This window comes from Epinephelus fuscoguttatus, linkage group LG4 (genome assembly GCF_011397635.1).
Source record: "Epinephelus fuscoguttatus linkage group LG4, E.fuscoguttatus.final_Chr_v1".
NCBI classification, from domain to species: Eukaryota; Metazoa; Chordata; class Actinopteri; order Perciformes; family Serranidae; genus Epinephelus; species Epinephelus fuscoguttatus.
In genome coordinates this window covers 9,976,003-9,989,851 of record NC_064755.1, presented here as the reverse complement: position 1 = coordinate 9,989,851, position 13,849 = coordinate 9,976,003, and the positions used below count along the sequence as shown (strand labels likewise).

The 13,849-nt window shown below is 40.3% G+C and overlaps 1 protein-coding gene across 1 annotated transcript; it reads right to left on the bottom strand.

The window, feature by feature from the left end:
* Positions 1-81: 81 nt before the first annotated feature.
* On the bottom strand, positions 82-13,151 carry cdk10 (cyclin-dependent kinase 10). Its single transcript, XM_049573737.1, has 13 exons — positions 12,848-13,151; positions 11,564-11,636; positions 11,385-11,456; positions 10,125-10,227; positions 9,770-9,851; positions 9,461-9,528; positions 8,248-8,300; positions 7,319-7,388; positions 7,010-7,069; positions 6,334-6,457; positions 6,048-6,187; positions 2,106-2,158; positions 82-2,011 (listed from the first exon to the last, which is right to left on the bottom strand). The coding sequence occupies exons 1-13, from the start codon at positions 12,935-12,937 to the stop codon at positions 1,917-1,919; spliced, it is 1,083 nt and encodes a 360-aa protein (XP_049429694.1). The 5' UTR covers positions 12,938-13,151; the 3' UTR covers positions 82-1,916.
* Positions 13,152-13,849: the final 698 nt, after the last annotated feature.

Sequence of the window (13,849 nt, the reverse complement as noted above, 5' to 3'; positions counted from 1 at the left end):
TGAAGGGACAGTTCACCTGAAAAAAACCTAAATACATGTTTCCTCTTACCTGTAGAGCTGTTTATCAGTCTGGATTGTTTTGGCGAGGGTTGCCGAGTGTTAGAGATATGTCTGCCTTTTCTCTTATCTAATGGAACTAGATGACACTCAGCATGTGGTGCTCAAAGCTCCACAAAAATACATTTAATAAACTCAACAGCAATGTCTCTTTACAGAAATCATGACTCAGTATTTAAGATATTCCACAGACCTTGTTGTGAACAGTTTCATGTGAAAACTAGTATTTTCTTTCTACTTATCTGCACACGCCATCTGTATCACTGTGAGGAGGAAGCCTGCATCTAATAATGGATGAGAGGCTCGCACTTATGACAGCATGAGATGTAGCATTTGCCCTTCTCACACAGAATTTGGACTATTAGGCCGCTGTGAAGTCTCTTCTTCGTGCAGGCTTTGCATTTTTACACAAAACCAAACAGTGACATCATGTCACCCCAGTGTGTGATTTCAGACAGCATGCCCACATCATGGAAGCAAAAGAGGTGTGTCTTGTAGCACAACAGCGTCGGCCTCTAGTGCAACGTAACACATAGGCATCAGCAGCACTTTATAAACAATAACAATGGCAATAACAGTCATTTACTCTCTGTATTAAATATTGGCTGACCTTGTCCTCTGCTCGCAGGATTAGGAGCTCCCAGACCACATTGTTTTTCAATTTTTGGACATTTCTGGCCACTATTTGTCTTTTTTTGAATTAGCTGCTAACTGCTATCAGCTACTTTTTAAATCTCCTGTAATGGATTGCACACATAACACGTTGCCAAAACATCATACCCGTGCCACCCATGATACCTATTTATTGACAGCTGGGAGTAAACACCATTTCAGTGATTTCTACTAATGAGGCCACTCTTTATTTACAGTACATTTAGGCATTGAAGCTGAGGCTCTTAAAGGAATACTCTGAGAAGACTGATACAAATCTTAGGGCTCTGCAGTAAATAGGAAGCTACAGCCAGCAGCCTGTTAGCTCAACATAAGAACTAGCTACGTATTTAGCCTGCAGACATCTCAGAGTGGTATCAATATTTCCCAAAAAGTCAAACTATTCCTTTAACAATAACAATAAGCAAGTACATTGAGGAGTTCAGTATTTCTGCTCAAGGACACTTCGACAGGACACACAGCTGGTCATCGACATTATACTGATGCTGGGAGGACCAAACCTGAGAGCTTTTTATGATTTTGCCACCAACTCTTGTTTCCTTTGATTCTTCTGCTCAAATCCCTACGAGAGGCTGTCACACAGACCCAGTGTTTCTGTGGGCAGACTGAGCTTATGCAAGTTGGTTCAGTTCCTTGTTGCCGTGCCCTTTCATAGTTTTATCAGAACAGCAGAGACGGTTACAATAGCACATCTAAAAATGTGACAAATGCTCCACACAAGGGATGAAATACCTCAGCATATCTGTCAAGGCAACATTGTCCTCATTACTATCGCTTCATTTAGCGCGCAGACCTTGGCAGCAATGTGAATATTAAGAAATACTTCAGAAACCTAACAGAGGAGATTTCTATTGAGCCCATGAACAGTGCTGCAAACAACCAGATCTACAGCAGAAAATGTGCTCTTGCAGCCTTTCGAAATCTTCACGACTTCTGCTGCATTATACCGAACACAGAGTTCTGTGAAAGCAGTCCAGCAATGTGTTAATCCAAGTCTGTTTGCTGTGGCTGTGCTGAAACTGATACGAACTGTTCTGTTTTGCATTTGCTCAAAGTTCCAGAGTAAGTCTTTACGAGCAGATCTAGCGTGGCCAGACACCAACGTCCATCCTTTGAGTGCACATTTGTAAGAATGTCACCACCACAGGTTTGTCTTCGAGTCCAATGTCTCGTCGTTAGAGTCTTCATCACACTTTGCTCCGTTTCGAGTGGCTCTCTGCTGCAGGAGCAGCCCGCTTGTTGCGATGGTGGGGGAAGGTTGGCATCAACTCTGGTTCACAGGCTGCACAGAGAAGCAGAGAGACAAGATTAATGACTTACAGTCCATCAGAGGGCAGGGGTTACAGCTGAGACACATCAAAAACCTTCTCACTCACGTAGAGGTTTCTCTTTGAAGTAGGAGCTCTCCAAACAATCTTTGGCAGTAGCTCTGGATCAGGAAAAACAGACAATAAGCAGTCAGTGATGGCTCTTACAGTTTAACATATTTGACAAAGACTTGTTACAAGCCTGTCGGTCAGCAGTAGTGGAAAATAACATTGCATTTAAATCAGCTTAGTCTTTGTGCTTTGAATTCCTATGAAATATAACAATACTGTTTAATCATACAGACATGGAGTCCAGGGAAATAACACACTGGGGCCTCGTTACAGAAACTTCCTAAGTCTGAAATCCTATCTTACCTCACTTTAGGATGAAATTTAGGATCTCTGGCATTGTGACTAGAATTACCACCTTGTGGCTGTATACCTCTGCAACACTGTTAAGTTGCACTAACTTACACCCATGTGTGTAAAAACATGGATGCGGCACACACATCGTCCCCCCGGCAGCACAGAAAATCTTTTTCATTGGCACAGTTTCAAGATGGACACCCAAGATTAGTGTCACCAATTCAGTATCTGACCAAATGTCTCCCCTTCTATTCCTGAGGTATGACATCAAAATAGAAAAGTGTTCATGCAGAACATTACGATGTCACAGTGAAGCTGACCATTTGGATATAAATGTCATCACTTCATCATTTTATCCTCTTATACATTTGTGTGAAATTTTGTTATAATTAGTGTAAGAATTTCTAACTTATGGCAAAAAAAAAAAATTTTGTGTGGTCACAGTGACCTTGACCCTTGACCTCCAAATTCTAATCAGTTCATCTGTGAGTCCAAGTGGATGTTTGTGCCAAATTTGTGAAAATTCCCTCAAGGCCTTCTTGAATATCACATTCTCGAGAATGAGACTGATGAAAAGTCACAGTGACCTTGACCTTTGAACACCAAATTCTAAAAGATTCATCTTTGACTCAAAGTGGATGTTTGCGCTAAATTTGAAGAAATTCCCTCAAGGTGTTCTTGAGATATTGTGTTCACAAAAATGAGATGAATGAAAGCACTTTGTTTAGGTCTGTATGGCAATGACAATGAAGATGACCAGGAACACTGAAAGATAATAGCCCCTTTCACACTGCCAGATTTCCCCGAATGTTGGGCCGTTTTGCCGGCAAGCTGTGAGCGTTTAGACACACAGAGCCGGATTAGCGAGTTGATCCGAGGCGCCCAACTTTCCGCCTTGTACGGTAGTCATATTGGTGGAACCCTTTTAGTTTAAGGCGAGGCCTTCCGCCACGGGAGGGGCTGTTGAAGATTTGTGGGAGGAGCTGCTGATGACGCCGCACGTGCAAGCCACTGGCGGTGGATAAACAGTTGATAGCAGGAATTAGGGAGCAGCTAGTAGCAAGAGGGAAACACAAACCTGACAGACACTGTGAAGATGAGCAACTGGGGAGACAAGGAATTGTGCGCCCTCCTTACCCTCGCAAACGAAGAGGCCATTAACCGTCAGATGACGGGGACGGTGAAGGACAGGCCGACTTAGGAGAGAATCGCAGAAGGACTGACTAGCTGCGGCTTCCCTCCCACGTCACTGTTTACGTCACAGGCTGAGCTACACATTTTGTTACTTGCTCACGCCCCCCATTGCCCCGAAAAAGGCGCATTCTGTATAAACAAAATCCTGCACTCCCCTATTTTGTTTTTATACTGCCAATGCTGAAAAAAGACTGATTGGGCTTTCCTGCAAATTTTCACAATTCCTGTTTAAAAAGGGCTAGCGTGTGCACTGGTATTTTTTTGGTTATGACTTATTGATCCCCAAGCAAACTACAAGTCTACCTGTCTGTCTCACTGTCTCTTTTTTTCAGTTTCACCAAAATATAATAATTGAAGAGCTACTCAAACTGCAGCCTATGATGATGCTTCAGATTTCTCAGACTATGTATTAATGGTTATATATTGACTGCAAAGACCAATAATTGTTAATTAATAACTTAAAAATTAATAATTAATTTTGAATTTGATCAATATCCTCCACCGTCAGAATCTGTGCCTTCTACTCCTCATCGCTAAAATTGAATGGCCATCTTTTTTGTGCATGATAGCAAGGTGGCTAGCCAGTGATAAGTGAAAGCCATTGTTATTATGGCATGTCTGTCTTGAGTAGCCTACAGGTACTTTCTAATCAAAGATACAGGCAGTCTGTTTACCCTCTCAACATAGATACAGCCATGACAGGTTGAGTGTTGATTGAAGAATTGAAGTTTATATTTTATTATTGTTAGGATTTCTTAAGTTAAGATAAAATGGGAGGTCTGAGATGGAAGGATGGACGCAGCCATGAGTTTGAGAATTGGTTCTGTAATAGGAAGATAGGATTTTTCTTATCTTTGAAACTCAAGTCACAAAAAGACAAGCAGTTAGGATATTCTTCTGTAAAGAGGCCCTGGCCCTTAATAGTACAGCAAATAAGTCATATGTTGACATGATATCTGACACAGAGTCAAACTAGAGACCACAAATTAAAACGCATTATGGGACAGGGGTGTAAACTAGAGGGGCAATGACCTCTTCCCTACTTCCCACCCACCTACTTCAGCCCCCCTTGCTTAGACGAGATCCATCTTTAAATTCGGGATTCACTTTGATCACAACTACACACCTGTAAAGTTTTGTGACTGCACAGACAGACACATTAGCACCTAGCAAAACACATTTGTCTTTTATTTATTCCTCTGTGGTTGTTTTAAAGTGCTTTACAAATAAAGTTGGGTTAGATTGGACTTAAAACCACCTCTACCATAATAGACATGTGCATGCAGATGAGCCGAAGTGAACCTGAGAAATTGAACTTCTCTTTGTTAAACTACAAAATAATTATTGATTGATCATTCCTGATTTATTATAATTAATAAATGATAATACAAAACATAATCACAGCAAATTAATCTGTGGAATTTATGTGTCTGTGTGTATAAAGTTTCAAAGGACACATCAAATACTGTCATCCTGAGAATATGGTAGGTAACTTAGTGTAAACTATTATCATTCACAGGGATGAGGTGGACACGATTTTGATCCCAACCTTGCAGTAACTATGGCAACACCACTGGATGAGGCTACAAGAGTAAAAGGACTGCAGATCCACTATGCTTATTTTTAAAAACAGCATTTCTAGCATCAAGGTGTGACAGTCCAAGGTACAGACTTCATCACAGAGCTATCATGGCATTTGCAGGCTTTGTGAAAATGTTTTCTCCTGAATTATTAACAGCAAATCATATTACTGAGCGGGTGGTGAAGAGCCAACTTTTCAATATGAAGACCAGACTTTAACCTCTTGGCACCACTTGCTGAAGACAGAAGAATATTTTTATAATCAGTGTCACATAACATAATTTAATTGATTATGGGCAGTGGTGGAAAGTCCCTAAGTATATTTACCAAAGTATTCATCTTAAGTACAGTTTTGAAGCTCTTGTACTTTGAGTATTTCCTCTGTATGCTACTTTACACTTCACTTCCTTTCACAGGAAAACTCTGTACTTTTTACTGCATTTTTGTCACAGTCAGTGTTAATAGTTACGCTCTTATCAAGTTATTTTAGTTTTCCTGAAATTATTATTTTCTCAAGTTCCCACACCTTCTTAAACATCAAATTCAAGGACTTTTCAATTACTTTCCAGGCCTAAATCCTTTAAGGATCCAACACAGCATAGTTTAAGACATGGATCAAGATTAATTACGGTTTAACACAGAAAATGTTTGCCCCAAACATGCCCCAAATTAGCTGTTGTTACCTTCGACAGATATACTGTTGACATATCAGGGCAACAGTGTTATTTGATATAAGGCTGGCATTACTGTGACTTGTTAAATGTTTTCTGTGAAAAAGGACTGTCAGCCGTACACGTACATGTGTGTTTTTTAATGAGAAAAAAGCCAGAGGCAGTATGTGTGTGTGTTTCGGTGTGTGTGTGGCTGTACCTGCGCTGTGGGTTGTACATAAAGAGCAGGTTGAGCAGTCGGTGTCCAGCATCAGACAGCCAGGTGAATTTATTCTTCAGGTTGTTGTATGGCTGCTTCCTCAGACTGTACTGACCAATGAGGGGCAGCTGAGAAAAACCCTGACACACACACACACACACACACACACACACACACACACACACACACACACACACACAGTTTGGCATATTGCCTTAACATCACCAGACATCATAGAGTTTAGTTTATGCTGAAGAGAAAGAGATATGGAGAGCTGAGGTCTCACCGGCCAAATGTTTTCGTTGGGTGTTCCCAGCAGCTGAACTATCAGGTCGACCTGCTGGATCTCCGAGGTTCCTGGCAGCAGAGGTTTGTGAGCCAGCAGCTCAGCCAGGATGCAGCCGACAGCCCTGCAAAGAACACGTCATGGAAAGTTTGGGATTATCAACAAATCCTTTTTCTTTCTTTTTTTTTATTGGCTCTTAATGTGGTGCGAGAGAAAGTCTGCAATATCTCTGACTGTGATAAAGAAACCATGCCACTCGTCGGTGCTTGAGACTGTTTGTGTGAAGTGTTGTCAGGTTTCAGTGCATGTGTTTGCAAAGTACTGAGCATACAACTGGATAAATGAGACTTCAGTTATACTGCTGAGCTGCGTCACAGTTTGTAAATGGATGTTTTGATGGAGTTTTGCTCTTGTTAAAAGTGATCCCCAATGACTTCAATTCATAAGAATTTTTCTCTGTTTTTGGACTCTTCATTCACCGTGTGAGGAAAAGTTTTCTTCAAGAATTCAGTGTAACACGGGGCGAGTAACTGATTTACAAATGGTCATTTGGGAGGTGAAGTGTTCCTTTAAATAGAGATTCTCCTCCCTGGGTGGGAGTCCCTTATGTTCTAAGATGTGATAAGAGCATGAAGTGGACGTTTGTGTATTTCTGTATTTCTGGTTGAAGCCTCACCACATGTCCAGGGCTGTAGTCTGGCTCTTGGTCCCTAGGAGGAGCTCTGGAGCTCTGTACCTGCAAACACATGAAGGAGGGGGAGGGAACGCATATCGTGACAGAGAGCAGGCCAAACCGAGGTAACAGAGCTAATAAAGGATTGCTGAGAGAGATTAAAAATAGGAGTTTCCACTAAGGCTGCACAAGTGCAACGTAAGCAACACAAGGGTTATCTGCAGTGCATGCCACACCCATCCACACATTATTAGAATGCGGCTAAAGGAGTAATCACGGTAAACATGGCTAAGAGGCCCAGCAGACACTCACCACAGTGTGACCACTCGAGGCGTCATGGGCTGCTGTGGGATGCCGTACATTCTGGCCAGCCCGAAATCAGCTGCATAGAGCAGAAACAAAAAAAGGAGATCCATAAAAAATACAACCACTACTTTTAATTTATATATATGTCGTTAGGTTACAACTAACTTTTATTTTCATTAACAAGTAATCTGCTGATAATTTTTTCAATAAATGAATAATTAATTTGATAAAAATTACGATAAAAATTTCCGAAGAGCCAAGGTGACATATTAAAATAGCTTGTTCTGACTCACAATCAAAGATAAGAAATTTACAGTGGCAAAGAGAAAAAAAAATCCAACATTTTAAAAATGCTGGAAGCACAGAATATTTGGCATGTTTTGCTTAATATATGACAATTATGATAATTGCTTTAGATTTATTTTCTATCAATCAACTAATTGATCACAGAACAAATCAAAAAGTGTCAATGTTCATTTTTGAACTTACACATAGTGGGTCAACAGAACAATTTTAAACTAAGGTCCACTTCAACCACATTTCCTGGTCTTCTCTTGATCAGCAGCTGGACTTTGTTCAGCTGACTGATTGGTATTGTTGGTTGTAGTTATTTATTTATTTTTTTAATTAAAGGTTTTGTTTTTATTTTTCCATATCAGAAACACAGGTTTGAGAGAGCGGGTGATGTATGTTGTTGTAAGTTTAGGAAAATAAAATAATAAACTTGAATTTGCATAAAAAATAAACCTATTTTACATACAGAAGAAAAGCAGATATAAGTAAACCATATCAAACTAGAAGACCATAACACATCTGAGGCAGGGGGAGAGAGGTCAAAGGTCAGTGCTGGCAGATTTTGGTATGTATGTCAGTACAGGAGTAATATGATTATAGTGAGAGCTGTAGAGGGGGTTATAAAAATAGTGATGACTCACCAATCTTAACGCAGCCTTTGTCTGTCATCAGCAGATTAGACACCTTCAGGTCCCTGATAACAAGATTCAAGAGGATAATGAGGCTGCTCCGAGACGATGCGATACTTTCAACCCCCTCCACATGTCATGTGTTTGTAGAGGCAAATATAAAATTGCTTTGAACCTTTTCAGTTACAGCTGTCAGTAACAGTCTTTCGTCTTGGCATATTTGTTAGATCTCGGTCAAGTTGGACGGAGGAGCGTTTGTAATCGGCTTCACGTCATTTTACAGCACTCTCACGCTGTCTAGCTGTGGTAAAACGTGGCTGCTGTTTCTGGGAAACTCTCCTACTGAAGGTCTTAGCAGTAAAATGTGACTGAATTTAATCTGTTAACGACTGAATGTTGCCTTAAGTAACATGAACACAGATGCTGGAGATTTTCGGAACTGGATTTTCACTCTTTTTTCTTATTTGCAAATATTCTACAATTGAGGCATACCTTCATTTATAATCTTAAGTACATTTTTTCTAATTGCAAAAGGAAACAGAGATCAGCTTTCCTTAACTAAACTTACAGATTCCTGCACCATCAACTGCTAACCTGCTGTTCAATTTCCATTAGCTTTTTTTTCCCCCTTATGTTGGGTCATAACGTAATAAAGTATGTGACTTTGTTTGCCCTCTACATCAATAACAAATTTACTGCCTTTCCCTGAACAACTTCCAATAGCCACCAGAGAAGAGGCCACAACAGGAAGCGTCGTCTTCAAGTTTTTGAGGCAAGAAAAAGGGTCAAGATATTGTGGCTGCACTCGTGCTGTATTGCTGCCTGTGTTAAGGCATTAAGTGGATGTCATTGAAAACAGCAGCTCTTTGATTACTGATCCCCACCTAAAATATGCCATCAGTACTTTGTGTATTTTATCTGTGGGGCCACAGATAAACTGATTAATCATTGCTGACAGTACATTTTCATTAAATCTGAACTATATTAGGATGAAATCTGAGGGGATTTAGGATGCTATTTTTTTTTTACACAAATTCATTTAGATGTGTTATGTTACTGCAAGGCCCCTGTTCTTACTTCAGATACTGGTATGGAACTCTCGAAGAAAAAGGTAAATAGAAAGTGGTTGTCACAGCTTTTTAAAACTTGTTTTTCTTGAGTATACTGAGTACAGAGAAAACTGTAGATTTAAGTGTTGGGTTTCCAATAAATGTCTGAGACTGACCTGTGTATAATGAAGTTGTGGTGGAGATACTCCAAGCCTCTGAGCAGCTGAAGGACAATACACTTTACCTGAAAGAGGACAGCAGAAAAAAAATGTTATGATGCAGACAACACAACCTGGCCCAGCAATCAAAGAGTCATGCAAACCAAACTAATTAAGTACTGTCAAAAGGATGTTTAAAATCAGGGGGCCTTAAGGGGATAACAATGGACCCTCATAAAAAAAAGCTTTCAACACATTTTATTCATTTGAAGACAAATGAACCAAATTTTGCTAAACATTCAACCCAAGAACAAATCAGTGTCCTACCTGAGCCTCAGAAAACGGTGTCTGCATGTTTTCCAGCAGACTGGCCAGATCCTGTTCACAGTAACTCATCACCAGAAACAGGCTGAACAAGACACACACAGAATTACACAATATAAGATGATTAAGTGCTAAGTTAACATACAAAAGTAAAACAGGTTATGGTGACTAAGGTTACAAAACCAGCTGGGCTAACATGACAGATTATGAACAGTTACACTGCACACAGAGACATGTGCAATTTTAACTGTCGCTGTAGAATATTCTCTTTTATTGCTTGTGAATCCCCTAATATGTGTGTGTGTGTGTGTGTGTGTGTGTGTGTGTGTGTGTGTGTGTGTGTGTGTGTGTGTACTACCTCTCTAGCTGGCTGCCAACAACCACTTCTTTCAGTTCCACTATGTTGGGATGTCTCAGCCTCAGCAGCAGAGTGATCTCTCTGAGGCTACTGATGGGGATCCCTGAGAAAGAGCAGCAGGTTCAAGAACTTTTACAGGCCATTTTAACAAGAACTAGAATTTCCACCTCACGACTGAATGCCTCTGCTAGACAGTCACATTACAGGTTACATCCATGTCTGTCCAAACTCATATGTAGCCATAAAAGTAGATAATGTTTCAAATATAGATGTAGCTACACACATTTTCTCCTTGGCAGCTCAGAAGTTCTGTACAACAAGCAGGGTTTCAAGGTGGACATGCTAGATTACTGTCATCAATTCAGTATCTGACCAAATGTCTCCCCCTCCTGAGTTATGATATTGAGTAATGGCCAGACGTGCTTTTGCAGAACATCATGATGTCACAAGTTGACCTTTGACCTTATTGGATATATAATGCCATCACTTCATCATTTTATCTTATTGGACGTTTTTAGTAAATTTTGTCATAATTAGCCATAATCATGGCCAAAAATGTCTTTTGTGAGGTCATGGTGACCTTGACCTTTGACCAGCAAAATCTAATCAGTTCATCATTGAGCCCAACTGGACATTTGTGCCAAATTTTAAGAAATTTCCTTGAAGCATTGCTGGGATATTGTGCTCCTGCAAACAAGACAAATGTGAGTTCACATTGACCTTGACTGTAACATAAACTTTGGAGAGCTCAGGGTGGGACTGAAGGATGACAATATTGGTTAGCTGGTATGTCCAACAATGTGTTCAAGAGCAAGAGAGATATATCTCAATAACTACTCAACTCCTTTACGCATCACCATCAAGCCAAAATTTCCGCATGTATACAAGACATAACAAAGTGTTAAAGGTATACTATGCAGGATTTTCCTAAAAACTGTATAGAAGTAATCCCTTTCAGTCATCACTTATGACCCAACAGAAGTATGTGTCAGGGTATCTATGGCCTGTATTTTCCCCTTATCTATGTGTTCAGGTCATTTATGAGTGTGTATCCACACAGTGCTCAGGTGAGGTTGGTGCTTTATAAAAAGGTGGCAACCTGGTGCCTGACTGTAAGCAAAAAGCATCCAAGAAACACTGTGCCTAAAAAAACACAAACATAGCAAGGCGAAATGCCAAACAGTGGAGAATTTGTCCATACAAAACTACTGGATTCAAAATACTCATACACATGAATCAGCATTAAAGAAGAGATCTTACCATCTTTCTCTTTGTCCATCCGGACTTTCTTCAATGCTACAATTTCATCTGACTTTGTGTCTCGCGCTCGGTCTATATTAAGAACAGAAAACAGTTTATTGACTGAGCAGTTTAAATGACCTGCTATTTTTAAATTTCCTAGCCAAACAAATCCACAGTCTCCAATATTAATGACTTACACACAATGCCGTATGTTCCTTCTCCTATGCGGTTGAGTTTCTCAAACTCTCTGACACTTCTGCAGCTCCCAAACTGAAAAGAAGTCAAGAGACAAAGAAATGGTAAAGAGGCTATCTACACTTGGGTGAACTTCATCATCATGCTTGTCTCAGACAGAGAGTGTTGATTTTCAGTGCAACATTATGGACAGGATACACTTAAGAATAAATGAACAGACACTGACAGTTACACTATTTCTCTGTATGGCTCCATGTAACATGTTTTATGTATTCGGAACTACTTAAATGAACATATTGTGAAGCTGAAATGCAATGCTGAACAACAAGACATCAATAAGGGTTTTACTGGTGATTATCAAAGTAAACAGGTGTCTTGAGCCTCTAAGAAGAGTTGGATCTGAGAGGAATTTACCATTACCTAAATGGAAAAATAACTTGAGGCCAATGCTCATTAGATAACCAATCTGGGACAGCTAATGTCAAAAGGTTGTAATTGCGATTCCACTGTAGTTTACTTAGTCCTAAAAAAGGCACCCTGGAGATTCACCAGGGAATCACACCATGACGCAGAGATTTGGGTGCTTTAACGTGCAGGCTTACGTGTTGATGGAAGCCAGTAATGAGATTGGTGCTGCTGGAGACAATGACTGAAGTAGTGAGGTGTACACAGACCTTAATTTCACCCTTAAAGTTCAGTTACTCATAAAGGCGCCTGGCTAACTAATTACTTTACTTTACCACAGTGTGCACTGCACTCGTGGGCTCAGGTAAGGTTAGTTCATAACTAAAACAAACGTCGTATTCCCTTTGATGGAGAGACGCCAAACACCATTTACAATTCTACAGTTTTAATAACCACCTTGCTTTTCTCAACACCGGCGACCACGTTGCTTAATAAAAGATTTCCTTAGAGCTGATACCTTTTAAACTCAATCGTATCGATGAATTTTCAACTTGTACAGGAAGTGGTGCATAATGTTTTGCTTGCTTTCAGCATTGGTGCTACAGATGTGTAGCGTTATGTGGATTAAGATTAACGTTAACGTTAAGTTAGTTTATATTGAGTTTAAGACATCCACATAGTGAAATGTTCCCATTATAATTAATATTGCATGTATCAGATATATGCCGAATTTTAGACTGGGCCATTTAGTATTGTGAAAAGTGTTCATTTGTAACCTGTGAGTTATGTATTGTTGCTAACATGCAAAGGATTATTAAACTATCAAAGTCCTGGACGGAGTTTGGCGTCGCTTCACCCCTACACGGAGCTAATTCTCTTACCCTGTCATTTTGAGGCACTGTGAATGTTTTGTTGTTCTTGATAGACTTGAGCTTTATGGGGTCCGGTTCGTCTTCTCCAACGGCGTCCATACTTTAATTTAAGAGTCGTTTTTAACCTCTGAAGACAGGAGTGTCGTCCGCTGTGTCTGTAGCTCGTCAGGCCGCAGCTCACTCAGTTGGGCGCCGCCATAGTGTTTTGGTTTGGGCCACCAACGGGACAACTGGGTGCTTTCCCGGAGTTTGAACAGGCGGGGATACCGCACGGAAACACGTTGTCTCCGCGGTTCTGCCGCCGGGTGGTGTTGGAGAAGTCCAGTTTGAGTCTTTCTTCGAAGACTGTAATAAAGTAAAAATACAGAAATTACAAATCTAGCCTTTCTACTTGATAAGGATTGAGCCACAGATGCAGTCACACTAGTCCTCTCAAAAACAGCATGGGATACAAGGCTGTAACTGAAGTACAAAGTGAGCAAATATTAGGCCTAAGAATGGATGTAGTTGCAGGAGCACTAAAAGCAGAAATGTGCTTAAAGGGCCAGCAAGTTAGTAACGTTAATGCACTTCCATAGACAGATTTTTAAAGAATGGTCAAACTTAAAGCAGTAAGTCAGAAGTCCCTGGTAAAGGACAAGATTCTTCCAGTAACCAACATATGTATCATTTCATTAGACCCTGCCATCTAAAAGTCCACATTTCTCCACCCCCAACTTACCATCTCTTAGCGTTGATGACATCATCAGGGTTATATTTTTTCCTACAGCAGGGCCGTAATCACCTATTTTATGTTGGGGGTCACCTTCTGTGACCAAACCCCCCCAGGATAGACTTTAACAGCTATAAACTGACCATTCTAAAGCATTTTTGAAACAGAAAATCTTAGATTGGGGTGCTAAAAGTTATGATGACCAAGTGCCATTTAGAGAGCCAGCAAATCATTGAAGGCCACTAAGAAGAGCGCACATATTTATGAAATACTATATTAGTATAGTAGTAGTACTAGTA

What these genes read in the sequence shown, in the direction of transcription:
- cdk10 (XM_049573737.1), bottom strand. Translation starts at nt 12,937, where the DNA reads ATGGACGCCGTTGGAGAAGACGAACCGGACCCCATAAAGCTCAAGTCT. An exon ending in CACCGTTTTCTGAGGCTCAG is followed by an intron (nt 9,529 to 9,769) that starts GTAGGACACTGA and finishes GTCCTCTTTCAG; the next exon opens with GTAAAGTGTATTGTCCTTCA. An exon ending in ATGTACAACCCACAGCGCAG is followed by an intron (nt 2,159 to 6,047) that starts GTACAGCCACAC and finishes TTCCTGATCCAG; the next exon opens with AGCTACTGCCAAAGATTGTT.